Source organism: Haemaphysalis longicornis, unplaced genomic scaffold (assembly GCF_048455015.1).
Source record: "Haemaphysalis longicornis isolate Haplotype H1 unplaced genomic scaffold, Haemaphysalis longicornis Haplotype H1 scaffold_7, whole genome shotgun sequence".
NCBI classification, from domain to species: domain Eukaryota; kingdom Metazoa; phylum Arthropoda; class Arachnida; order Ixodida; family Ixodidae; genus Haemaphysalis; species Haemaphysalis longicornis.
Genome location: NW_027526422.1, coordinates 29,471,513 through 29,497,600, shown reverse-complemented (window position 1 = coordinate 29,497,600; position 26,088 = coordinate 29,471,513). Strand labels below are relative to the sequence as shown.

General features: G+C 51.0%; 1 protein-coding gene across 1 annotated transcript; it reads left to right on the top strand.

The window, feature by feature from the left end:
• Positions 1 to 380: 380 nt before the first annotated feature.
• On the top strand, positions 381 to 26,088 carry LOC144146216 (uncharacterized). Its single transcript, XM_077678180.1, has 13 exons — positions 381 to 482; positions 597 to 852; positions 932 to 1,171; positions 11,174 to 11,264; positions 12,996 to 13,201; positions 14,913 to 14,936; positions 15,791 to 15,847; positions 15,953 to 16,039; positions 16,656 to 16,736; positions 18,777 to 18,938; positions 20,314 to 20,555; positions 23,143 to 23,258; positions 25,929 to 26,088. Exons 1-13 carry the CDS (start codon positions 381 to 383, stop codon positions 26,086 to 26,088), a joined length of 1,824 nt encoding a protein of 607 aa, XP_077534306.1.

Here is a 26,088-nt window from a genome sequence, read left to right as displayed (position 1 = left end):
GCGATGTTGTCATCCCACCGCTGACAACCCGTTGCTGCATACGGGAAGGCGTACCCGAGCCGAGCTCCGTCGCCTCCGACATGCTTGTGGTAGCGGGGTGAAGCGAGCGGCCAGCCAATGTTGCTGCCTTGAAGAAGACCAGAAGTCAAAGGCAAACTTAACTTGTTTATTGCATGGCGAGAGATCAGCCGAAGCCCAAGAACAATGCCCCGACGGGCGAAGTTACAGTACAGGATTCGAGCAGAGTGACGCTGCAGTGTGGCAAATGTGGGCGGCTCGATCACGCCACCGCGAGCTGCAATCGCGAGAGAGAGAGAGAAATAACATTTATTTAAAGAGCTCCCCCTTATAGGAGGTGCTGGCGATGTGGGGGGCCCCATATGAGGGCAGCCTGCAGGGCTGAGAAGCCCTCCTGCTCAAATTGCGGGGGTCCTCACGCGGTGCTGGACCATTCGTGCCCACTCTGGCGGGAAGAGCGCCGCGTATGTGCAGCGCTAGCGCGGGCGTAGGCGCCTGCCTCTCGCGTCGCAGTTCGCGCAGCACTGCGAGCGGCGGCACACCCCGGGCTGGCCCCTGCCACGGCGGTTACGACGCAGCAGCACCCGGACAGCAGCGACGGCAACAGCCGACGTGGAGTGGTGGCCCAGCAGCAGAACAAAGTCCAGGCAGCTCCCGGCAGCATCCAGGCAGCATCTGCGCGGCCGAAACGAGGACGATGGAGTCGACGGCAGCAGCAGGAGGGCCTGACGCTCGTGCTTCGCACCCTGTGGGAGTTGCTGCCTGCGGACTCTCACCTGCGTCCCCTGTGCGCCCAGGCTGCGCAGGGACATCAGCACCCCGAGCACCGCCATGGCTAGGAGCCGCCGCACGCAGCCTCAAGTGCCCACTGTGCTGCAGTGGAACGTGAACGCGCTTCGCCCCCGTCACGCAGAACTGAGCGCATATCTGCTGCAGCACGGGCCCGACGTGGTAGCACCGCAGGAGAGCTACGTGCGTGCGGGAGAAGGCTCGGAGCTGAGGCTGCCTGGATATACGGGCTACCACAGTCCCACGGCCTGCGACAACGCGCAGTGCTCGTTGGTGGTGTGCAGCCAGCCAGCCCATCCCCCAGGACCCTCGCGCGCGTCCGTGTTCGTGCGCGACTGCGTGCAGCACGCGGTGCTGGACACCAGTGGGGTGACAACAACTGTGCAAGAGTGCGTGGCAGTGACATTACGGCTAGGCACGGGTGGTGACATGACTGTGTGCAGTGTCTATGTGCGTCCATGCCAGAGCTGGGACTCGGGCCTCCTGGATCAGCTGGTGTCTCTATGCGCAGACCGCCATCCCCTCTGTGGTGATTTCAACGCCCACCACACTGCTTGGGGAGATGGCAGGATCGACACGCGGGGAGAGCAGCTGTGGGACACCATGCTGCGCCTCAACCTCACTGCGCTGAACACCGGTGAATGCACCTTTAGGCGTGGCAGTCGCACTGCCACTGCCATCGACCTCAGCCTGGTGTCAGCCTGGGTTGAGGCCACCTGGAGGCGGGAGCCCAGCACATGGGGCTCCGACCATTACCCGCTGCACATTGCACCACCTGGGAAGCCGGCCAGACGGCCCGCACTGCACCACATCACCCACTGGGGCCAGTTCCGGCGCTGCCTTGCTGAGGAGGAGCTGGGGGAGGAAGCAGAGATGTTCCGGGGCTTGGTTCGCTGCGCCATGCGAGCCACGCGGAGCTGCACCGTCGCCGAGGGGACCACCACCATGCCAGACCTGAAGCTGCTACAGCTGCGGGCGGTACGGAACCGGGCGGAGCGGAGGGCGCAGCGCTCGGGGGACAGGACAGACTGGACGGAGTACCGTCGCGTGGATGCTGCCTGCCGACGACATGCCCACCGCCTCAACCGGTCGCGGTGGGCCGAGCTGTGTGTCAGCTCAGAGGCAGACCCGCGCTGCCGTCGACTCTGGGGCATCTTCCGCTCCATCTTGAAGCCCCGGATAAACCGCAACCCTCTGGCCGCCCTGGCCATCCGCAAGCAGGCAAGCTTTGGGGAGCTGGCCGAACTCTTTGCGGATCACTTCCTGCCACAGCACCGGACGGAACCAAGGCCCGCGGCTGCGCTGGAGGAGCCCGAGGGACGTCACCCGCTCAACGACGCCCCAATCACGGAGGGCGAACTCCGCAGTGCCCTCCGAAGCTGCAAGCGCAAGTCGGCGCCAGGGGCAGACGGCCTCACCTACCAGATGATCCGCAACCTGGACGAGGTGGGGTTCGGCAAGCTCCTGGTGGCCTACAACCGCATCTGGGAGACGGGGCAGCTGCCGCCCGAGTGGCTGCTCGCCATCCTGAGGCCCATCCTCAAGCCGGGGAAGGGCCTTTGGGCGGTCACGGCATATCGTCCCGTGGCCCTCACCTCCTGCGGGTGCAAGCTGCTGGAGCGGGTGGCGCTGCGCAGGATGGAGGCCATCGTGGTGGAGGAGGAGGCGATCCCGGAGCAGCTCACGGGGTTTCGGAAGCGCCGTGCGGCGACCGACTCCATCACTGACGTGGTGGCGGCCCTGGAACACGCCCGTGCCATCAGGCAGGTGGCTGCCCTGGTGCTGCTCGATGTGAAGGGCGCTTTCGACAACCTGCAGCGCCCCGCCATCTCCTTGGCCATGGAGGAGGCCGGCATTGCGGGGAAGCTGCGGGGCTTCGTCGAGGCGTTCCTGACGGGCCGGACGGCGCACGTGCAGGTGGGGAACGTCTTGTCGGCACCTCGGCCAGTGGATATCGGCACCCCACAGGGCTCCGTCATCAGCCCCTTCCTCTTCAACCTGGTGATGGCAGCCCTGCCAGGCTGCCTGCCCAAAGGGGGGGGGGCACAGGGTACACATGTCGGTGTACGCCGACGACATTGCCCTGTGGGTGCTTGGACCGAAAGGAGACGGCAGGGCGGTCGTGCAGCAGCTGCAGGCGGCTATTGATGCGGTGCGGTGCAAGCTTGAAGGTGTCGGCCTGCAGCTGTCGGCTGCAAGGACAGAGGCCATGCTTGTGCACCCGAGCGCTGCCGCCCGCGGACGGACGAGGAAACTACACATAGACGGCGAGTAGCTCGAGTGGAAGACCAGGGTGAGCTACCTGGGGCTCACCCTGGACCACAGGGTGGACTTCCGCCAGGCCGCCAAGGAGCTACGTGCCAGGGCACAACTGGCCACCTCGGCTGTGCGGAAGATGGTCGCCCGAGATAAAGGCTGCTCCCAGCAGACAGCCCTGCGCCTGTACAGCGCCTCGGCCGTGGGGCTACTGATGTACGCGCTGCCGCTGGTCACCCTGCGGAGACCCAACTGGCGGCAGCTGGAGGGCGACCATCGAAAGGGCGTCCGCGCCTGCCTGGGCCTGCCCCGAAACTCGCAGTGCGACAGGACGCTGGCTGAGGCAGGAGATGACGCTGGAGATGACGGCCGAGCAGAGGGCCCTGGGCCACATTGACCGGCTGCGCCGAGCCGAGGGGGGCGGCCCCCTGCTGCAGCGGCTGCGCACCCACCGGCACTCGCGCATGGGGCGCATGCTGGCCCGGTACGAGCAGGTGGTGGGCGCCACAGACTTGGGGCCCTCCAGCCGCCCTCCGGACCTGGCGGCCGAGCTGCACCTGGAGATTCCGGGCCTGCGCAGCAAGCGACGAACGCCCCACTGCGGGTTGCTGCAGCTGGCCGTCTGGAAAGACCTGGAGGGCCACACCCTGGCGTACTCGGATGGCTCTGTGCGGCAGCGGCAGGGCTCCGCTACAGCGGCCGCCGTGCTGGGGGAGGCCACCCGGCAGGCCCGGCTGCACTACGCCGCATCCTCGGCCACGGCAGAGCTTGTGGGGGTCCAGCTGGGCCTGGACCTGCTGCTGGAGCTGGAGCCCGCACCCGAGCGCTGCGCCCTGCTGTGCGACTCCCGGGTGGCTCTGCTGCGCATCCGGGAGGGCGACCCGCACTCCCCTCTGGTTCGAGGAGTGCGCGAGAAGGCGGAGCGGCTGGCAGGCAGGGGTGCCCGGCTGCGGCTGCAGTGGGTGCCCGGCCACATCGAGCTCGAGGGCAACGAGCGGGCGGACGAGCTGGCCGCCGAGGCCCACGAGCTGACGCCCGCGGCCACGGAGACCAGGCAGCGGCGGACGACTCCCGCCTGCTTATACAGCGGCACGTGCGGGCCCAGCACCCGGACCCACGGCTGGCTGCTGGAGAGGCCCCACCACCGGTGCGGGCTGCACGGCTGCCCCGACAGCAGCGTTCGGCAATCCTGCGCCTCCGCGTGGGGGCGGTGTGGACGGCGGAGCGAAAGCACCGCCTGGGGCTGGCCGACAGCCCTGCCTGCCGGCACTGCCGCGCACCTGTCCAGTCCCTGCCGCACCTGCTCTTCGAGTGCCCCGAGTATGCGGCAGGGAGGCCGGAACTGCTGGCCGCCCTGGGAGGAAGGGCTCGGCCGCTAGACGAGCTACTATGGCCGCCGGGCAACACCAGGGAGAGGGACAGCGTCCACGAGGCACTGGGCGGCTACCTGGATGCCTCAGGGCTCCGCCTGGCACTTGACTCTCCGGCACAGTGACTGTGTGAACTTTTACGAGTTTTTTTTTTTGTCCCTGCTCCAGACTTTGTGTGGGTGTGTGAGTGTGTGTTAACTTGTAAATATGCCCCTCTCTCCCCTGTGTTCTGTAAATATGTCACCTCTATCATCTGTCTCTCCTCTCTATGAATCTGTCATCCTCTGCCCCAACCCCCACACCAGCAGGCGTTCCGGTGTCCACCCCTAGCTGTGAGAATTTACGCCTGCTGGTGGTCTTTCCTTTCCTTTTTCTTGACAATAAATTCATTCATTCAGCATTGATTCAGTGCTCAAGCAGGAATGAACTACATCGCTTGGGGGGGGGGGGTCTTATTTATACCCAAAGCGCTAACAGTCAAAGAAGCGCACGGACACACACAACACTCTTTCCAGAGTTCGTGAGCGGTCGGTAGTAGCGGCTCACGCTCGGTCCGAGAGAGGGGAGAGAGGAGGTCTCCGCACCAGCTTCCGCGTCCTTCGGCCAAGTCTCTGCCTGTTGCGTCGGCGCCACCGAAGTTTGAACCACGCCGATAGCGAGGCGCCCGCGATCCGGACATGTAGCGACGCGTTTGATTCTGTCGGCTGCAAGCTTGAGTCACCGACAGGGAGGCCTGCTTGAAAGGCGCGCGTAGGAGCCCTCGCCACACAGCCGAGGAGTGTTGCACAAAGCCCATCGGCGGGCTGATTCGTAACAGCAGGAAGGTGGTTCGAGACCAGCTTTTGCTACTTTTGTTTTTCACATTTTAATTAAGCTATAATTTTTATAGCTTAGTTATTTTTTGGTGTTTTAAATGACTGCTTTCTGTTCGTTAGGTCGTTTTTTGTTAGTCTAGATTAGGTTACCATGCTTTACGTTACGTAGAGAGATGTAGTGCCAGACGTGACATTCTTTTTACAAAACGTTGGCGGACTTTGATATAGAGGAGTGCCTATAGTACCGTCAGATGGCGCTCTAGAAACAGCCTTTTATGTCATACGGCAGAGCCAACTTTTATGACTCTAGTGCTCGTAAATTTTGAACATTCGAATACTTCGAACGGTACAACTGCACTCCAAGTCGAATAGAAAAGCAAACACTATTAGCGAAATATTAGAAGTGTCAAATATTAAAAAAGAGAGAGCGAGAGAAGGTTGCAACAGGCCACGAGATGAACGTCCCGTTTTCTGCCCCGTGCAAGTCGTCAAAAATAAGCCCTATGTTTGAAAAGAAAGAAGCCAGGGGACAATGCAAAAAGAAACATTTGTTTTATGGCTCCAACCAACCACCCAACCTGTTTCGCCGATTGCACACTAAACTTTTTTACACCCTTTTGGGCCGAAAAGCGTGTAAAAATCTTGTCCCATGGCTAACACCCTTAAAAGGTGTTTTGGCAAAAAAAGGGTGTATGGATGAAAAAAGGGTGATGAGCTCAACACCTTTAAAAAAGGGTGTTGAGGATGCTCAACACCCTAAAAAAGGGTGTGGAGTCTCACACCCTTTTTTTGAGGTGATGGCATGCGCAGAGGCAATGTCAAACGGCGGAGCGCGCAGCATTCAACACAAACAGCCAATACGTACAAGGTACAGTTGGAACACGGGATGCAAGCGGTACAGGGAGTGCATACTTACTTAGCAATACATGTGCTGTTCTTGCTTTTATACCCAGCAGAGGAAAGCCCCCAGATGGAGTCGGTGGTCTTGTCGCAAAAAACTGACATTTTAGCGCTAATTTTGGAAGTATGGATTTTACTACGAGAATATACAAATCAACACGTGGATTTGCAAAAACGTTTTAATTACGCGGTAGTTTTTCTGATCCGTAACCTAAAGAATTTTATTAAATATCATACAAATCTTCCCTGCCACCTCAACACCCTTCAAAAAGGGTGTTCATTATTTCAACACCCTTTTTCCAAGAAGGGTGTAAAGCTACAAATTAGGGTGTTCGAAACTAAGAAACAGGGCGTAAAGAAAAAAAGGGTGTGAGAAAAGACCGCCAACGAAGAAAAAGGTGGAGAGACCTCCAATTTTGGAGGCATTTTGTACCTGTTTACACGGGTGGACTGAACATTCTCTACAAGCGGGCGGGGGGGGGTTGTGCCTCACGATGTTTACAGCAATATGAATTGGCATAATTTATTACCAGTGAAGCTCTTTAAGCTTCAGGAGGTAGTTTCGGCAACATTAGCAAAAACATACAAAGAAAAAACTGGGGCGCCTGTAAAGGGTGCACCACCGCAGATAGGGTATTATGACAGTGAAGTCGGCTTTCGAGCTTGTTAGAGTGTGAGCACAAGGGGCGTATGTATGCGTATCCGCACCTCTTACTGTACCATTTCAAAGGTACTAGTCTTTTTTGGATTCTAAAAGGTAAAAAAATTCGGGCAGCTTGCAATAGTGGTGCAAGACTGGAGAAACAGCAACGCTGGGGGCCGACCTACCTTGTTTCCCTCTTGGATCTCCAGGAAATGGGGAGGGGGGGAGGCGGGCACACTGGAACAGTCTTGTAAAATCTGGTTAAATTTGGCCTCATCCCTGAGTGGTCATCCTGGCTTAGCAAGAACATTGTAAACCTTAGCAAACATAACAAAACCTAGCAACACCGGAAGAAACTAGGTCGACCCCCAGCTCCGCTGTTCTTTTTTTGCAACTGAACACCTATTTCACACCGTTTCAACAACCTGCAGAAAGCCAAGCGTGTTGCAGTTCGTAAACATCCTTTTCGCCACACGACTACAGTCTTCTTAATTTTGAAGATTCAAATTGGTGTTTCACGTGCCAAAGCTAAACTTGGGGCATGAGGTGCGCCCAATAAGGAAACGAGCGATGATTGCATAAGAGCAATTATTTTTTTTGTTGCGTTGGGAAATTTCTTGCGAGTAGAGGAGTATATGAGGGGATGTCTTCTTTTTTGCAGTGCTATTATGCATCCGAACATGGCCTTATTCAATGAACAGCTGAACACCTTTTCCACACCCTTTCAACACCCCAAGAAAAACCAAGGGTGTTGAAGTTGATCAACACCCTTATTTTCAAACAAAAAGGGCGTAGAGCTAGAAAAAGGGTGTTGAGACTCAAGAAAAAGGGTGTAAAGGCCTCCCAACACCCTTTTTCCACCTATGCTACGCCCTTTTTGGCTAAAAGGGTGTAAAAAAGTTTAGTGTGTGCATAAGTAACGTGGTTTACGAGGTACCACTGAACTGCGGCCATGTCTATATCGGACAGACGTGCAGATGCTTTAATGAGCGTGCAAGAGAACACAGACTTGTAGTACGCAGCAATTCAGGCTGTCACATGAGCGACCATTGTAAAAGATGCGGATTTCAGGCGCTATTCGAAGAAACAAGGTTCCCTAAGCGAGCTTCAGATAAAACCGAGAGGGAGATAATAGAAGGCTATTACATCAAAAAATCGAATGACAAATGCATAAGCACACCATCGTTGTCACATGTTTGATAAAGAGATCCAATTCTTAGACGGGTTCTTGTAATTAAAAACTTGTTGAGCGTGTTTTCTTTTGCTATCCACTATCTCAGTATCTTAATAACGGAGTCTGTTTTTTGTGTAAATTTGCTTGTACGCTCAAAACATAAACAGTTGGTAGACAGCGCCCGTTTGTGTTCTACGTTTTTCTACTCCTCGGTCCTGTTTCGTTCGCGCTGTTGGGTTTTTTTATGAACATGAACTAACTAGCTCGCACCAGAGTCCTAATGAGAGAAAGAACTTTATTACCCCAGAAGTAGAGAGCTTGGGCTCTCTTTGCCGCGTTAGTCAGCCAAGAGATCTTGGTCCCTGACGGCTTCTTCGGCCATCTGGACAAGGCGTAGCTGCGCTAGGGGATCGGAGCTGCACAGCAGGGTTTCCCAGTGCTCTAGCTGTTTGATGTCTATGGGGGGTAGGGGGGGTTTGTTCCGTGGTTTTCTTTGGCATTTACACATAATGTGCGTGACGTCTGCGCGGTGGCCGCAGTGTTTGCACTTATCCGAGAAGATTTCTGGATGGAAGTGAATATAGGTCAACGGGTTCGATTAGGTATTTGTTTGAAGTTGCCTCCATGCCTTGGCGTGTGCAGCGTTGAGTGTGCGGTGGGCGGCTGGGAATTCGCACCTGCTGTGTTTGTAGTAATTTGTAAGCTCGTTGTACGAGTTGAGGCTGTCGAACTTCTCTGAGTGCTCTATTTCCACTGATTGCAAACAGCAATTAACCCCTACCCCGTAATCAAATATTAGAAGAGTAGATTTTTAGAAGTGGCACCTTCGTAAAGAGACAAAGATTTAAAAATCCGCAGTACTGCTGCGTCTATACTGGGACAATCGCCTTATTTGGGCATGTACCACGCAAAGAATACATGTGCAGAAAAGGCGAAGGACAAACCGAGAGGGAGAGAGATAGCCTTTATTGCATCAGGAAGACGTTAGGCTAAGAGGGGAAAGCGGGAGTAGGAGGTGGGATGTTTGTAGCTTGGGATAGTAAGTTACGCAAGTAAGATAAAACAAAAAAGCAAAAAGGCCGAATTTGTTCAAATAAAAAACAACAAACATAGAGATGATGCCTCACTCTACATAAATCTCTGATTATTTTGTCTATTTATATTTCCCAAGCGATATTCCAATATGGCTGATCGTCATAGTGATAGCATATATCGAAGCCGCATATGGTTGGCGCGTATCTCGCGCCACAAAATTAATTATCAGCAGCCATTATTCGATAATAGGCAAAGTTAGTGGCCTCGTTCGTTTCCCCTCCCCCCCCCCCTCCCCCGCCCGTTGATCGAAATATTTCGGAAAGGCGAAGGGCGCAGCCTCTTCTGAGCCAAAGCCATCTTGGCCGATCCTCTTAGTTTCAGTAAGGTAAGAAATTGGGCTAGTTGTTTTTCATGTTGATTGACTGCGCTTTAGGTTACAAGGAACACACTTTTTAAAGAAGACTGCGCTCGTGCTGTCCGCTTCATTCGTTTGTCTTCGCTAAAAAGTGTCTCCCTTGTAACCTCAAGCACAGTCGATCAACAAACAAAAGCTCTCTGGGTGCATGGGCATGCCCCATTCTGCACGGGCCATCGCAATCATCATCATCATCACCAGCAACGCCATCGCCCCTCAAAGAAGAGGAAGCGGCCCCTGCTTCGAAGCTCGGTTTATTGCAGCGCGCTTCTGGAGTCGTCGTTGCACCGCGGTAAAATGCCGAAGCGGACTTTGTCCCCGAGTACAACGGATGAAAGCACCGGTGAGGCATAACGCTCAAATTTGGGCTCCTTGTTCTCGCCATACGTCTACTTGCATGGGCCCCGTGAAACGCCCTTCCCGCATGGTGTGATCGCCTTTTCCGCAAGCGTGCTCTGGAATCCTAGTGACTTCAACTTACTTAACTGGTTAAACGGCAGAAAACAAGCGTTGCTTTCAAAACGGTGATTACAGGCATTTAAATTGTACTTAGCCTAGCGAAATCTGCACGGGTGTGGCATATTGAAATAGAACATAGTGAATACCAAGATGGCGTATAAGCGTGTTTATAACTGATACAGAACTAGCGCAGCTGGAGCAAGAGCATAACATGGACAAGACCTTGCGCGATCATATGAGAAACATAGCAATGCTTTGGTGTGTCACGTCTATCTCTCCCTTTGTGTGTGCATGCTACGTGGGCATTGTATCGTTGAGTACTGACATTCCAGTCCAGTACCACCCCCATCCAAGTACCGTAATGCTAGTACTTTGAAGAAGCCACCATACTTTATTTGGAATCTGCCACTTTTGGCTGCAAAAGGCTAAGGAGGAAATAAAATGAAGCGTCGTAGCCGAGCTGGGTGTTAACCAGAATAGACAAAAAAATGCGATCTTAGTACAAATTTTGAGAGCAAAAGAAATAGCATTGCAGTATAAAATGTCTTCGAAAGGCTCATTTATTGTTGCAGTACCCTGTAGGTTATCGTCACACGCATTAACCAAGGGAAATTACCCTTTCCTCGGCTTGACGACATGCTTAAGGGGATACAGGAAGGTTAGTGTCTGGGAGAAGCATTTTCGCCTTGCGAAGCGGTGCTATGACACATGAGTATGATGATAATGGTTCACTGACATATACTCTGTGAAGAGCCAACTGCAGTAGGCATGAAATGTGGCCACAACACAGAAGGCACGCCTGTGCAACCGTCTGTTTCACAGGTAGTCAAGGCAGTGTACACGGTCCGTTCACTTTTGCTCCTGTCTTGAACAAGATGCGAATACGCTTCCTGTCGCATTCCCTCACTAGAGATGAGATTGGTGGCCAGAATGCGTCTCCGAAGAATAGAAGGATAAGCAACGAGTAACTGGGGGCACATGAGCTCCAAGCAACTCACCGTGTATATTACTGGCATGCACGACTTTAATTACCCGTCTTATTTGTCTAGTCAATCATGCGACGGTTATCGGATTGTGCGCTAAATACGATGATTTTTCTTTGGCTCCCGCTGGCTGTAATTCTTGCGAATCTCTACTTTGCTTGAATCTCTTGAACTTTGGAGTAACGAGCACGTCTTCTAAGTTCAGCTCTCGATTTCTTAATACGAACCCCGTCATATCTGGGGAATACTTCGTAAGTGATGAAAAACAAGACATCGAGCAACGTTCTCGCGCACTTTCTGTCCTTGCTGCCGACAGGAGAGCCCGAAGAGAACACGTCCGAATTTGGGGTCTTCGACGGAGCCAGCAGCATCATAAGCCTGGGCTTGGATGACAGCGACCGCAACTTGTGAGAGATGTGCCGTTTTGTATCGTACCCTCGCTCCTTCTTGTCTTTTGACATCACTCCAAGGGCGTCAACTAATTTGCTGTTTTCGAATGATTGCCTCGTAAGAATAACACTGACACAAGGTTTAAACTTCACTAAAACAAGCTACATAATCAGTAAAACAAAGAATAGGCGTGCGGCACCTTTCTGCAATGAACTCGTGACGCATTATGGGCAGCTCGTTGCGATTGGCTGAGGAAGACAAAATCCAACGCAAATAAACAGGGATTGTAAGCTTTCAGAACGAGCTTTTTGCGTTTAAACTTAGTGATATTCTTCTTATAGCAGTAAGAATGATGTGACAATGAAGGAAAGTTACGAACAAAAACGCAAACATACACGTCCTAATGCGTACAGCGCGCACTCTGCCGGATGGTGCTCACAACCATCGGGCGCGTTTCGCTGACACGACACTGGCCAATGAGCGACATTAGCGAGTTTTAGCTGACCGTTTTTCACGGTCCGCTCCGCTGTGATAGCAAGCGGGAGACCCATTGCGCATGCGTGGCGCTCTTGGCCGCGTACAGGATTGGCTCCGGTTGCGCTGAGCGGGCCGCCGATACCGGAGTGGACCGTCGGAAATGGTTAGCTAAAACTCTCTATTGTCTTACGTGACCCTGCTTGTAGAGAATACTCCAATTTCCACGAATGATTACTAGCAATCGGAACGAAGATGAGCCAGGCGCAAATCTGGTGGAAGCGGCATTGTTGCGCCATCTATGAAAGGAGACGGTAAACCAGACGAAAAGATGTTTCGCCGTCGTTTCGCCGTCCGCAGCAGCCTTAGTCAACATAATTAACGTGCGTTTTAGGCATCTTTCCTGAATACGTCATCGCTGACGTCACGAAACATATGATTTAGCAGGAGAATTAAAATTTTGGCTCAAAATGTTTACTTTGTTTGCGAAGAAAACATCGTTTGCTGCCGGACAAGCTCAGGGGGCACTATAAAACACCTAATGCATCGAATGAAACAAACTTCTATTTTGTTTTTGTGGCCCCTGAAATTTAAGGACGATTGTCTTTTTTTGGCAACTTAAACGTGGGAGTTTTGATATCTATGTCTGACTGTCTGTATGTCTTTCGACCCAGCCACCCGGCCAAAATTTCAGAGAATTCTCGAACCAGATGTTTATGAAGGGCAAATTATTTCTGAACTACTCAATGGGGTGGCAATGTTCATACTTGTCAACATTGTTGAGCAAAAAAAACTGTGGGCATATTTAAGGCAATACATCAATACATAAGCAATATTTGCATTGTGCTTTTAAGTAAAAATACGTGGCTGCTTTTTTATGGCAAGTAAAAACTACAGACTGAAAAAAATATTTTGACCTCAAAATACAAAAAGTGCTCACCGTGCCCCATGATTGCAGTTTTTCAAGTTGAAAAGGAACAACAGGTTTCAGTACATGACCCTAGCAGTGGAACGCGGCAAAATTCAATTGACTCGAGGAAACCTCCACCGTATTTATCACTGGAGGAGCAAAACAAGATGGAAAGAGCGTGAGAGGTAAACGGGAAATAGAAGAGAAGCATTTTCGTTACAGGGGCGGCAAAGACTAGCGTCTTTCGGCGACATTGGCATCGAAGCGAGCAGATACGCGGCCATTTTCACGGCGAATACTGAAGCCAAGTGATTCGATTCGATGAACTGTTCTACGGTGGCGCGGTTGCCTCTTTGGCGAACAGGGCCTCGGAGAGCGTGCAGATGACGACGCTGCAGTCGGCCAGCTCGGAGGAAAGAGGTGACCCGGGCGTGGTCGGTGTCCAGCGGGCGCGGCGCGTCTCGTGGCCGTGCAGCAGCACCCAGGCCGTGGTGGCCGCGGCGGCCGTCTTCCAGGGAATGCTCATACTCATCACGCTCACGGCCATCAACAAGTACGGCCTCTTCGACGGTACGCCAGCAGTTTCACGGCGACGAGCTTCTCTCTTCGCTGACCTTCTCACTAAAACAAAAATTATGTGCACACTACAACACTAAACTGTGGATAGTGTTAATTATATATTTTTTTTTCTAATTTTTTTAGACATTTCCTGATGTGTAACTGCTCCTTTAGGGCGAACTTCTGCGTCCAACTGACTCTTAGATGCTTAATTCTTTAGTTCATTTCCTGCTCAGTTATGCTACACATATTTGTATTAGTGTATTTTTCTCTACTGCTCTTCAGCACGCGAGTTTTTTTATTAATATTATTCAAATGGGCTTTTCTTCGAAAGTGTTTTGGCTTTTAGCCCCGTTTGTTTATATTCCGTTGGCCTCAGACCTGATATAGCTTTTCTGTAGCGAGTTATGTTCCCAAATTATTTTTCTTTTTTCCTTTTTTTTATATTCTAGAAAAGGGTGAACACGGAATTTTACAGGGTGATGGTTTAAGGTGGCCTTTTCACTTTGCTGTCTGCGTACACATGCATCTCGTGTACGCACCTGTGACGCATCGCTTCTCCCGCTCTGCGTTGCGAGGCGTTACCACCTACCAGAACCCGGGGTTTAATAGGGTGCGCGCGTGCTCAAACTCCATCTTTCAGAACGCCAGGATAAGCGCGTGAGAGCGAAGACAGCAAACGAGAAAGGTTGGCATGCATTGCGCTTGATTTATTGCAACACGAGACTGGTAATTGGAACAGCTTTCCCCAACACACGTGATTCGGCTCAGTGGTGGACGGTCATCGGCATCTGATCACGTTAGCATTTAAAGAAGGCAGGGTGGAAGAGGGATCTTAAAAGAAGTTCCACTCCACACCGAACAAATTTTATGGGTAGGTAAATGCTGTAATGGGTTTATTATGAAATAAGAGGACGTACGCCTCGTTCTGGGCAAGGGACACGAAAAGTGTGCGTGTATGTGTGTGTGTGTGTGTGTAAGGGGGGGGGGTGGAAGCTTCAGTATCATTCTGGGTAAGGTCTCTTCATCTTGTCGGTGGGCCTATTTTATTGTCCAATTCTATATAATATGCCCGGGCAGCACACAAGTTACAGGATGCGTGTGCCACGCTGTGACCTCTGCATCTTGTTAGTTTATCTATGTCCACCATGTTGACTAAGTTTCAGGTTGCAAGGGGATTCTCCGTTTGTGCCATTACATTCGTAAATCCCTCTTCGTATATGTGAGATTTGTGTGTTAATCGGGCTTCCTTGAAGGGGCTACACTCTGTAGTAAATCATTGAGAAAAAGAATCTGGCACACTGTTTGAAAATTGTAGGTCTGTCAAATGAAACTAGGGCAGATGTCTCTGATTTAAATCAAAGCTTCATGCGCGACCCTGCCATTGGCCATTGTGAGAAATCGGGTGTGTGTACAATTGGCAGACTAAAGCGTGCTGTAAGGAAAACTTGTCAAAGAGTAATCACAGAGCCTTTGGTGTTCATTTTTCGTGTTTGTCTCAATCTGGGCCGCACTTCTTTAGTTACCAAATATTACCAACTCGTCAACGTTCTACGTTGGTCATTAATCTGACATTTCTCTGCCTTTGGAGCTGAAAGCGGGCACCTGATATCGGTCAACATATCTCGTTCTCCACAGCAAGCACTGAGTGATGCCAACCTGTTACGCGTCCGCCATCGCGCAATCAGTGAGGCAATGGTGTTGCTTTTTTTTTTTTTTTCAGGTTCCTCCTCAGGTGATAATAACGGTAAGTGCAGGCTGCACAACTGATAAAAATAACAGCAAGGGCACCAAGCATTTATCGCAATAAATTTCTAAACGCAGATTAGGGCGCGGTTGCTAATAACGTGCTAGTGTTCTTAATAAAATTACTCATGACCAAATAACAGTGGTTCTAAGAAATTTGCTACCTGAAAAAAAGTTAAGTTAAATTCCCCAGAAGGTTCTTACAGCCGACGAATTGCTAAGGCCAGAAAATGTAGGAAACTTACGCTACCCACGCAAACGTGCACGAACGCGCACGCACGCACGCACGCACAGACAGGCAGACAGACAGACAGGCGGACGGACGGACGCACGGACGGACGGACGGACGGACAGACAGACAGACAGACAGACAGACAGACAGACAGACAGACGGACAGACGCACGGACGGACGGACGGACGGACGGACAGACAGACAGACAGACAGACAGACAGACAGACAGACAGACAGACAGACAGACGGACGGACGGACGGACGGACGGACGGACGGACGGACGGACGGACAGACAGACAGACAGACAGACAGACAGACAGACAGACAGACAGACAGACAGACAGACAGACAGACAGACAGACAGACGGACAGACGGACGGACGGACGGACGGACGGATGGACGGACGGACCAGTGCAACGTGTCCGCAGTAGGACCCACACGATAACAGTCTCCCCCCTCCTCCCAAATGAAAAATATGTGCGTTTCCAGGTTTTTTCTTCCTACTCTAGGTGGCCACATACAAAAGTTTTCCCTTCCCGTATTTTTTACCTCACACATTATATGCTACTACACTCCTCATATATTTTTGCCTTCTCTCTAACTTGTTACTCCCCTTCCAGACCTGGAACAAGTTAAGTATTACGACAAGCCCGACATACAACAACCGGAGAGGAGTGGTGAGTGCTATAACTCCTCTTCATCTAAGGTTGTAATGTACTACAACCCCGAAAGTGGCGGGCTTGTACGTTGGCATGGTCTGAACATATGGCGCCGACTTTCAGGGGCCGAGGACTACGACGACGGGCCTGGCGCGCTTGAACGGATGCAGGGAAGGGCGATGGCAAGTGGCGGTTCCGCTCTGGCCTTGGGTATGCGGCCATTTGTTCAATCAAGTTAAAGCCCATTCACTGGTCGGACATGAGCTCTGCGTAATGCGTAGGCGTGTTAAGGTATGCTTACAGGCAACAACGCTCATAAGACTCGGTTACTAAATCTTCTTGAAGGAATAACGAGCCTTCAGAGTTTTCGTCTCGCAAAACGAGCTTGATTTTTCAGCTGTAATCGATTACAGCGTTTGAAAACACGGGATATCAAGTTATTTTGGCAGATATGAGACGCTCTACCTAAAATTTTATGTTGAATTCGTATGCGAATTTCTGAATATTCCCACACAAGGCACCATTCAAACCGCCACCTTCTGGGCGCTGGGGTGGAATGGAGGGACAGATTTCTTAACGCATTGGCCGGAAACTGTGGTTTCTCACGTTACAGAGGGCTTATGTCAACACTGCTAGTTGAAGGTGGGTTTGAGGGGGCGATAACACGCCCGCTCTAAGCGCTCGGCTTTGACCCGCCTCTGCGCACACATCCAATAAAACCAAATTCACGAAATCCGTCTTTGATATCACGGTATCTTCTTTTAAATTCGTATTGATGCAGCTTGTCAAGCGTATTCGTCTTTGATCTCAGTGGTCATATCCGCAGCTACCCCCGACCTCGGAGCTGACGCTGACACCGTGAACAGAGCGGGAGACGCTTCCCAAACTGCGCATTCACCCTCATCAGGTACGACCTCATAAAGAGTCTTCATTTGGAATGAAGCTTTCTGTACAGTCGCAAAAAAAAAAAAAAGGCTACGGATAACTTGTTTCACCCCAGCCGACCAAAATGGGGCCATAGCAAAGCGCGCCTGACATTACTTAAACTTACATAAGTACGCAAGACTTCCAGACAATGAATTCCTCCCAACCACAGCGCGTGTTGTTCCTCCGAGTGATTTGTGTGTCAACGGATTTCAGCTACATCTCGTTAACAAGTGCATTGGAGGTGCAGCGTTCACGATTGGCCGCAAGGGGACGGAAAGCACGCTCTCATGCCAGAGCTCATCGATATGGTGATGTTTACATGGTTAGTAGCGCGACAACGCTAGGTGCCCTACCTCGTAAACTCACGTATGCCGTTTCGTCGGAGTGGGAAGTCTGTCAGTCAACTTCACAGAGAGAAAGAATGCCGCACGAGCAATAAAAGCGTTGCTAGGAAACGCCTGGAGGGGTGGGGCACGCTATTCACTGCGGTAGCTGTATGCTCCAATGGAGAGTGGGGTAGCTGCTCAGGATACACAGAGGACGAGAGTAAACGACCAGTTTTGGAGAATGTTTGTGCGTACGTTTGGGGAAGGTTTCTGCGTACGCTTTACTTTAGAGGCTGTTAATACAAGGCGGGAAGGCGGGAGAAAAAACCGGGAGAAACTAGGTCCACCCCCAGCTCCGCTGTTCTTTTTTTGCAACTGAACACCTATTTCACGCCGTTTCAACCCCCTACAGAAAGCCAAGCGTGTTGCAATGGGTAAACACCCTTTTCGCCACACGACTATAGTCTTTTTAATTTTGAAGGTTCAAATTGGGGTTTCACGTGCTCAATCTAAACTTGGGGCATGAGGTGCACCACATATGGAAACGAGCGATCATTGCATAGGAGGAATTTTTTTTTTTGCGTTTGAAAATTTCTTGCGAGTAGAGAAGTAAATGAGGGGATGTCTTGTTCTTTACAGTGCTATTATGCATCCAAGCATGGCCTTATTCAATGAACAGCTCAACACCTTTCCACAACCTTTCAACACCCTAAGAAAAGCCGAGGGTGTTCAAGTTGATAAACACCTTTTTTTCACACAAAAAAAGGGGTTGAGATTCACGAAAAGGGGTTTAAAGGCCTCCCAACACCATTTTCCACTTACGCTACACCCTTATTGGCTAAAAAGGTGTAAAAAAGTTTAGTGTGCTGACTGCTTCATGTGGTTTTGCGCTGCGAGTAATGTTTCCGAGGTTTGGCGCTGTACGTGTGTATACGGGGGTGGCCACCTTTCGCTACTGCCAAGGTGGCGACCGCCGACGATGTCGATTCTTCAGACTCCATTGAGGTCCGATATAGCTTTAGTATCTCGCTGTATATGTGGCAGACTATACGGAAACAACGTTTTCCGGAGGTTGAAATTTTGAGTGCAGTTGGCATTAAGAGGTATATTTACATTTTTTTGAAGGCTGTAAACAAAAATTGGACACCCACTTGGATTTGACATCCCCCTTAATCCACCTTGAACGCTCCTTCTAAACCGCTGGTCCAATTTGGAGAGCTGTGTGCCCACCATCGTCTTTATATTTTGCTGCGAATAGTTGACCCCAATTTTAAAAAAGAGTGCTGTTAACCATGTTTCTTCTGAATTTTTGCGCTAACAAATTTATGGTTTATCTATTTGAAACAAGAGTTCTAAATTGACGTTAGTACGGCTGACAGGGTTAATGTGCATGCTAGCAGTCACATGCGAAGCGCCTATAATGTCGACATTATTACGAGTAGCGCGGAAGGGTTACACGAAATAAAGGGGCATCATGTCACTCACTCACTCACTCACTCACTCACTCACTCACACACTCACTCACTCACTCACTCACTCACTCACTCACTCACTCACTCACTCACTCACTCACTCACTCACTCACTCACTCACTCACTCACTCACTCACTCACTCACTCACTCACTCACTCACTCACTCACTCACTCACTCACTCACTCACTCACTCACTCACTCGTTTTGTGCCCCTTCTCAGCGGGACGCAACACCAGCGGCCGTGTCCTGATGTGCCTCTTCGCTGACTCCTTCGAGGGAGACTTCCCCGCACAGCTGTGCACCCACCTGGTTTTTATGAATGCCGTAATCGACCTGCAGGCGCAGCTCATCCGACCGAACTCAGCCGAGCAGGGGCGCGCTGGTGAGCACACGCCCGCTCATAATCTCTCTCTCTCTCTCTCTCTCTCTCTGAAAGATGCAATCATTTTGTCTATTAACTTTAATTTGTAAAGCTCAGAGTAACATATGTATTGACAACATGTTTGAAACTGTGGGTGCACGTAAGTTGACAGCTAAACTGTCTAGGTATACTCTATGAAAAGCGTGGACGCACCATGGCGAAACAAGACTGGAGCGCTAGCGAAGAAATATGCCGAGAACAGGGTAGGAGGAAATGCGGTCAAAATACCAAGAGGCAAAGCAGAGAGATACGAATAAAGGGAGGAATAATTTAAATCGGAAACGTCTTTAGAGATGTGCGTGGAAGAGAAATTTCTTACCAAAAAGAAAAATTCATGCAGCAATTTACTATGTAGTGTTTTTTACTTATGGCGCTATTTTTGCTTACGAATACCTGTGCTAGGAAATATAGGTGGTATTCGCTAAAAAGTTTAGCCGCCAGTTTTTTTCGCTTGGCAACACTGGAAACAGTCACGGACATGGCCGAATAGCCACGGACATGGCGCGGCTTGTGCCCCTGCTCCTGCACGCCGCAGAAAAAAAAAACACCGGCGTGCGTCATCTGCTCCGTTTCAACCCGATTCTCAACGGTAGTGTCAACAGAGATGTTACTGGTCGCACTCACATTGGAGTCGAGGCATTAATTGCGTTCGGTGGGGTAGAGCTTGGAACGTCCAACAAACATCATGTGCTTAGTACGGACAACTACCGCCACCCCACGGAGTCCGACGTAACCAGTGACGGCGCACTCACATGGTTGCCTGCATGCATGCTTTGCCAGTGAATACAGCCTGTATAAAAAATGGTAGGACTTCAGTGATCAGCGTAAATGAAACAAGAGATTTGGCGCGTTTTGTTGTGACTGCATCCATCACAATGAGGGAGATATGTCCCCTGCCTAAGCCTTATGGTTTAAAGTTAGCACACAGAAAGTAAACTGCAAGGCCGTATAGGGGCTAAAAGACGATCAAATTGTCGTTTGGAGGACAGCCAGAAAGGAAAATGTAATGTAAAAGAACTATCGCCTGTTGCAAAAGAATACGTTGTATGGCAAGGTAGTACTCGGCTAAACAAGATATAGCAGCGCGAAAAAGTTCGACTAGAGAGTCAGTGTAAAGATTTCAGCACACGTTAAAAAACTCCACGGGGCCGGAAGTAATTTGGAGTTTTCGACTATGGTGCGCCTCCTATTGCAGGTGTAGCTTCGACGTGCAATACGCACATTTTTTTTTCCCACTTCAGATAATTCCAGGAATATAGCTCCATTCTTCGACCCTTACTGCGGACATTGTTAATGGAGCGCAATTAGATACTGTTGGTGCGTGGGCGCCGCGCAGTGCTCCAGCGGTTCATCAACCAGCGTCGGGAGCTGGAAGATGGCGGTAGCCGCTTCTTGGTGTCCCTGTGGGAGGCCAGGGTGACCGACACGTACCGCGACCTCTTCACGGATTGGTCGCGAGGGACCCGGGCCGCCACGCTCGCGCTCGGCTGGCTGCAGCGAACGGGCCTCGACGGACTCGCGCTCCTCAACCTGGCCGTCTCCGCGGATAGCGGGCCGGACTTCCTCAGCATCTTCAAGGTGAAAGGACCAGCTCAACGCCTGTTCGACAAATCCAGATCTATTTGATGCTGTTTGCATCAATCGGAATATCTGCACAACAAATCAACGATAGCTTCTTTTACATGCGACGCCGTTATTATAGGTTACAAGTTTACGACACAGCTGAGCCACCTGGGCCGCTGCGAGCAGTCTGCAACAGAAACATCCCCCTCGCGAGGGGCACGATCAAATGCAGAGCATTTCCGGGGGCGCACGACGTTAAGTAGTTTGCCTTACGTTAATGTTGTTGCACTTGTGGCAACTGCTGACAAGAAAGCGCTCGTCAGCAGTAATTTGAATGAGTCAACGATATAAGGCGCGTCCGTAGCGTCGCATTCTGTGTCGGCTTTGTGGCGCAGTCGGTAGAGTACCATGTACCTCGCGTTCCGCCCGTAGGGTCGAGGGATCGAAACGTGGCGCCGGATAGTATTCTTCTTTTATATAGTAGGGAGGGGTGCGGTGCGGACTACGGACGCCAACGCGGGTGACATCGTGAGTTACTGAAATGCTCTGCATTTAAAATAAGAAGCTGAGCCGCTGAAAGCTGCTTGATAGAGGGCTGGGCAAATATTTTTTTGGTGCAGGAAGCTGCACGGCAACGCTGCTCGCCCTAGGCTTTGTGGAAAATATTGGCTACTGGTCTACGTACGCGTATGCGCTAATCCACATATGTGATGGTGACGGAAGCCCGCGGGGTTTGCACTCCGCGCGTGCGAGCAGGTGCAGGAAACGGTGTTTTGGGGCAAAGCAACCACGCGTGAGGCAGTGTTAAATAAACATGGCTGACGTTGATTGGAGGCCGGCGCTCACCAAAAACACACATATCTACGGACACTCTCCAACTGATAACAGCTAGCAGCTTGAACCACATGTCTTATTGCAGCCGCATAGAAGTGAGCAGTGAGTGCGGGTCTTCAGTTTCATTTTTTCTGTGGGAACAAAAATTGATCAAGTTCAACACTTGTAAACCTAATTATCGAGAGCTAAAGGTCTGTTTGGCTTGGTTTTGCGAAAAGTGTACACGGTTGTTGATTGTATTTGCGCTGTTGGGTGACTGGATTCAGGCTGTCGCTTGCGTTGAAGCGTACGCACAGACGGCGCAGCCGGCGAGCCACCCAAGGCAAAACTGAGCGACCAAGTGCCGGCTAAGCAGCCGTTAAACCCTCGCCTAGTCCCGTATAGTACCGCAGCGACGAGCAGTGATGTTCCGGGCGGGGAATTTTCCCTTTTTCGGGGAATTTCCGGCTGCAATTTTCGCCAAAAGGGACGAAGTGAATCTTTAACTGATTCAGGGAATTTAAGGAGTTGTGGAGACAAAAAAAATAATGTCTGTAAACCGGATCTCGCATTATTTATTCCTTTGTTCTCTTTTTAAAAGTACCCCTAACACTTTGTCAGTTTCGTGTTAAAATATCCGCGGTTTTGTTCCCGCAAGCCACAAGCATCCAATGCTGCTTCCAATCCAGTTGATAAAGCAGGAGGGAGCATAGAGGGAAGAATACCCCATGACAACAAGCTAGTAAGGCGTGAAGCAGCAGCTGCTGAAGGGCTGAAGCCTGTTTGCGTGTATTCCTGTGAAGTATGCAGAAAAGTATTTCTGGTGCGCCTTAGTCCGCGTGCTGTCGACGAAAGATGGCGCCAGCAGACCTGGCGCTGAGCTAAAATTACCTCCATTTACCAACATGTCTTTCTTTTTCATACGGCCAGTTTTAACTTGGAAGTTCAGCATGCAAAAAAGCCATGCTGTTTGGTACAAAACATGAAATGCATAGTCAAATGCTGCTGAGTGGTTGATGTGGTAGAATTCCATTCACGCGGAACTCTGATTCTCTGAACGACGTCTGCACCCGGAAGGCTACGTAAAGTAGGCACAGGTGGCGCTGGCAAAGGCCCAAAACCGAAAAGGAAACTACGTAAAAACCTATCAGCTGCCGGAAGAACATGCAGGGAATTTTGCAAGGAATTCTTGAGAAACACGCGGGGAAATTTTTGAACCTACAAATGGGAAAATTTCTCCTCAGTACAGAACATCACTGGCGACGAGGCTCCGAAAGGGCGCACCTGCGACGCCTCTTCGAAGCGTATCACCGGGCGTGACATCGCACCCGCCACACTCGCACTCTAGCGGTTTAATGCGACACCGATTTGCGAGACATGGCCTATAGTAGAGCTTTCGCTCTAAAAGTACCCTGGTCTTAAAGCACAGCCCTGGTGATACTGCTAAATAAAGGTTGCATTTTAGTTAAAAACTTTTACATGAGCAGTATACATAGCTATTTAGAACCACGGACAGCTAACTCCCCGATCTTGTGCGTTGCGGTAATACGCTTTTGCCGATACGCCTTGGTTAGTTATTGAGGTACCGTACGTGTGACGAGAGCACGAACAAATGTCTTGCAAGGACGAGTAACGAGTATCGCCGCGTCGCGTAACGACTAACGTCGAGTAACATCGCTGCGTTACGAATATCCGCGCAATATTGCCCTTGTGCAGCACTTTTTTTGTATGCAAAAGGAAATGAACTGAGGACGTCGCCCCGAAAACAGACCCTTCCCGTTCCGTGCAGGTCCTGCGTACAGTGATGGGTCGGGACGTGACGCTGGTGTTCGGATTCTACCTCGCGGGAATCCCCGAGGGAAAAGAGGAGACACGACTCGTCAGGACGCTGCACCAGATAGCCAAGTACGAAAGTGGCACAACATATTACTACATATCGTTAAAAGTACCTTAGAGAACGCGCAATGCTTAGTAATGGTGCAGCGAGCCCTTCGAGCCTCTATCTCGTCGAGGCCATTGTTGACTACAGGGGATAAAAAATCTCGGGCCATTTCCAGTAACGTGAAACCTGGGGAGGGGCGAAGCATGCAGTGAATAGGTGCATTGAAAGATTGTAGGTCTCTCTCTCGCCACACGGCGCGCGCTGATTTGGCGGCGGAGTAGCTCCAAGGGGAGGAGCAATAGCGCGCTTACTGAGGCGGTGGCGCCCTCTCTTGCGTTGAACCAAATTTTAAGCAATTTAGATGTCCCATCTGCCCCAGTTTAGGGTAGTGGCAGGGGTCAATGTGAGCGCAGTGAAATGCCCTTGCCTTGCCCTGGGGACTCGTCGGTGAGCAAAGAAGCCCCGGTACCATGTAAGTATGCCTTTTCTTGCTTCGACTGACCACCCGACCCGATCAGGCCTGGCGTCGATAAGACAGTGGGTGCGTGAGTGTAGCACCAATCATAACCCGTCTACAAACAGCTTCTGCCTATGCTTGACGATTGCTAAAGCGAACAGGGAGCGTTCCACAAATCATGCTAGTTTTGAACCGGTTTTATCCATTGTACGTTTTTCTTTAATAAGCGTTACGTTCTAGAGCGAGGCGTTGGAAAACTAGTGTCCCGGTGTTTTAGTACTGTGACTACATGAGACGGCGACGACGGGAGACGCCGACAGCCCGAGTTCCTAGGTTGCTTCACCCCTAAACATTTCTTCGCCTTAGCTTATTCCGCTCCAAAGTGCGTCAGAAATGATGGCATTTAAGAGAAACACAGTGATTTGGCAGCCAGGCAATTCTTTTTTCTTTTGGAGAAGGGGAGGGGGGGAAGGAGGGGGGGGGGGTGCCGGTGGCCAGAGCAATACACCCCTCCTTGCGACTACGATCGCTTTGCCTGGGGCAGACGAGGGCGGCATATATGGAGGGGCTTTAACCATAACTAGAGCGCGAGCTTCTCCTAGATGTCGCAGGCGACGAGTAGACAAAGTGACACCTATAAAACGAGTGCAGCCTGGACAAATATCTGCCATGCTCTGACGCTGCATGCTCCTTTCTCCCCCAAAGCGCGCAACCCTTGTAAACACGGTGAAAGCTGTTGCGACCATGCTGTCTGGAACGCTAAACTGTGCCCGCAGGGCCACGGGAAGTTACAGAGCGATCGAATCGGGCATTTAAGGAATGATTAATGCGGGTAATCGGATATGTGCGTCGGATTTTGCCGCCAAGTCATTCTAGGAAACGAACACAGAAGAAGCTAAACTATTCGAGCTTAAGTTCCACCAAAAAAACTTCTGGTTGATCCCTCTTTCATTGGTATCGCTAAACCACGAAAGTGAAAGGTGCCTAGGAGCAGTTGAATGTTAAAGGAACCTCCTTCATGTGCGAAGGGTTCGCGAGCCTGACCCCTCCAGAGGAAGGGACGCCGACACGCAAGGAACAAAACAAAAAACCGGTTTATCCCGGGAGAACAAAACCAAAACTGACGGACACAGAAACAGCAACTTGAAACACAGCGGTCATGGGAACAACGCCACAGCGGAGTGTGCCTCAATTCACGCGCGTCCGCCGTACGCGAAGGCGCTGGCATCGAGACGCCAACTGCCGGCGCTCATTAACGTCATGATGCGCTACTTCACTTCGTCTCTCCTAGACGGCAGCACCATCTGAATGGCTCATAGGGAAAGACATAAGGCGCTTTCGTAGAGCTGCTCACGTCTCTGCTCATAGCGCAGTCGGTAGAGCGTCACGTACTACCCGTTGTCGCGAGAGGGCTCGAGAAGGCGTGGCTCGAATCCGGGCGCCGCCGCGTAAATGGCACTTTTTCTGGCGACGTTACTTCCGTGGCGGATATGACGTGAGTGCGATCTTCGTGTACCCGGCAATAAAACATTTTCGTGTTACAAAATACTTTTTTTTTTCAAAATAAGATGGAGAAACTACGGAACGCCAATCTCGTTCCTCTGAACTTAAGCTAAGCGGCACCACAGGCATTTGAAGCGGATTTCACTGCTTCTGAGCCGCCAGTTTTACTTCACACAAATTTCTCGACAGTTTGAGGTGGATTGCTTAGTGGACGAATGTGTGTTGTGGTAAGGAACCACAAATGTAAGCTCAAGCAGCAGGTGGTACATAAAGTGAACACATAAACTACCTTGTATTCTTTGCTTTGCGTACACAATCAAGTTTGTGACGCTTTAAAAATGATTTGACGTTCCGGTCAGTCTTCTATCATATTTTGTCACTGGTCCTCAGGTGGGTGATGTCTTAGCTCTCAGTAACCGATGTCGGTGTAGCATGTTTGACGAAACGCTGCTTCTGTGTTCCTGCACCCAACAATGATCAATATTATACAAAAAAAGACGCAGCGATGGCTGATTGGTTAAGCAAAGTATGACTCAATTTCTTCGAAAAGAGTGCGCACGCCGAGTGTTTTAGCATTTGTGACCAGGCGATCACTGGAGCAAGACTTCAGTCACATAACCAATTTGTCGTGATGCCTACGAAATGTACAGCAATGGTATACACGATGGTCCAGGCTTGCCAGTGCTGTCAACAAGTGAACTTATTTCTGTTGCTATTTCGTTTCCATTTTCAGATTTGTGAATTTCACGGTGTTTGAGACACACGACCCTCGGCCCGTCTCGTGCAAGGTGTTCGTGCCGAACGCGTACCAGAAGCGCGCCGACGACCTTGATGCTCCGGGCAATACGATCGTAAGCATGGACGCGTCGCTACATATCGCTGCCGTGGGCTGA

Coding starts and splice junctions, on each gene's coding strand:
- LOC144146216 (XM_077678180.1), top strand. CDS start 381: ATGAGGGCAGCCTGCAGGGCTGAGAAGCCCTCCTGCTCAAATTGCGGG. Junction 16,040..16,655: donor CGGTTCCGCTCTGGCCTTGG/GTATGCGGCCAT, acceptor TCATATCCGCAG/CTACCCCCGACCTCGGAGCT. Junction 16,737..18,776: donor TGCGCATTCACCCTCATCAG/GTACGACCTCAT, acceptor GCCCCTTCTCAG/CGGGACGCAACACCAGCGGC.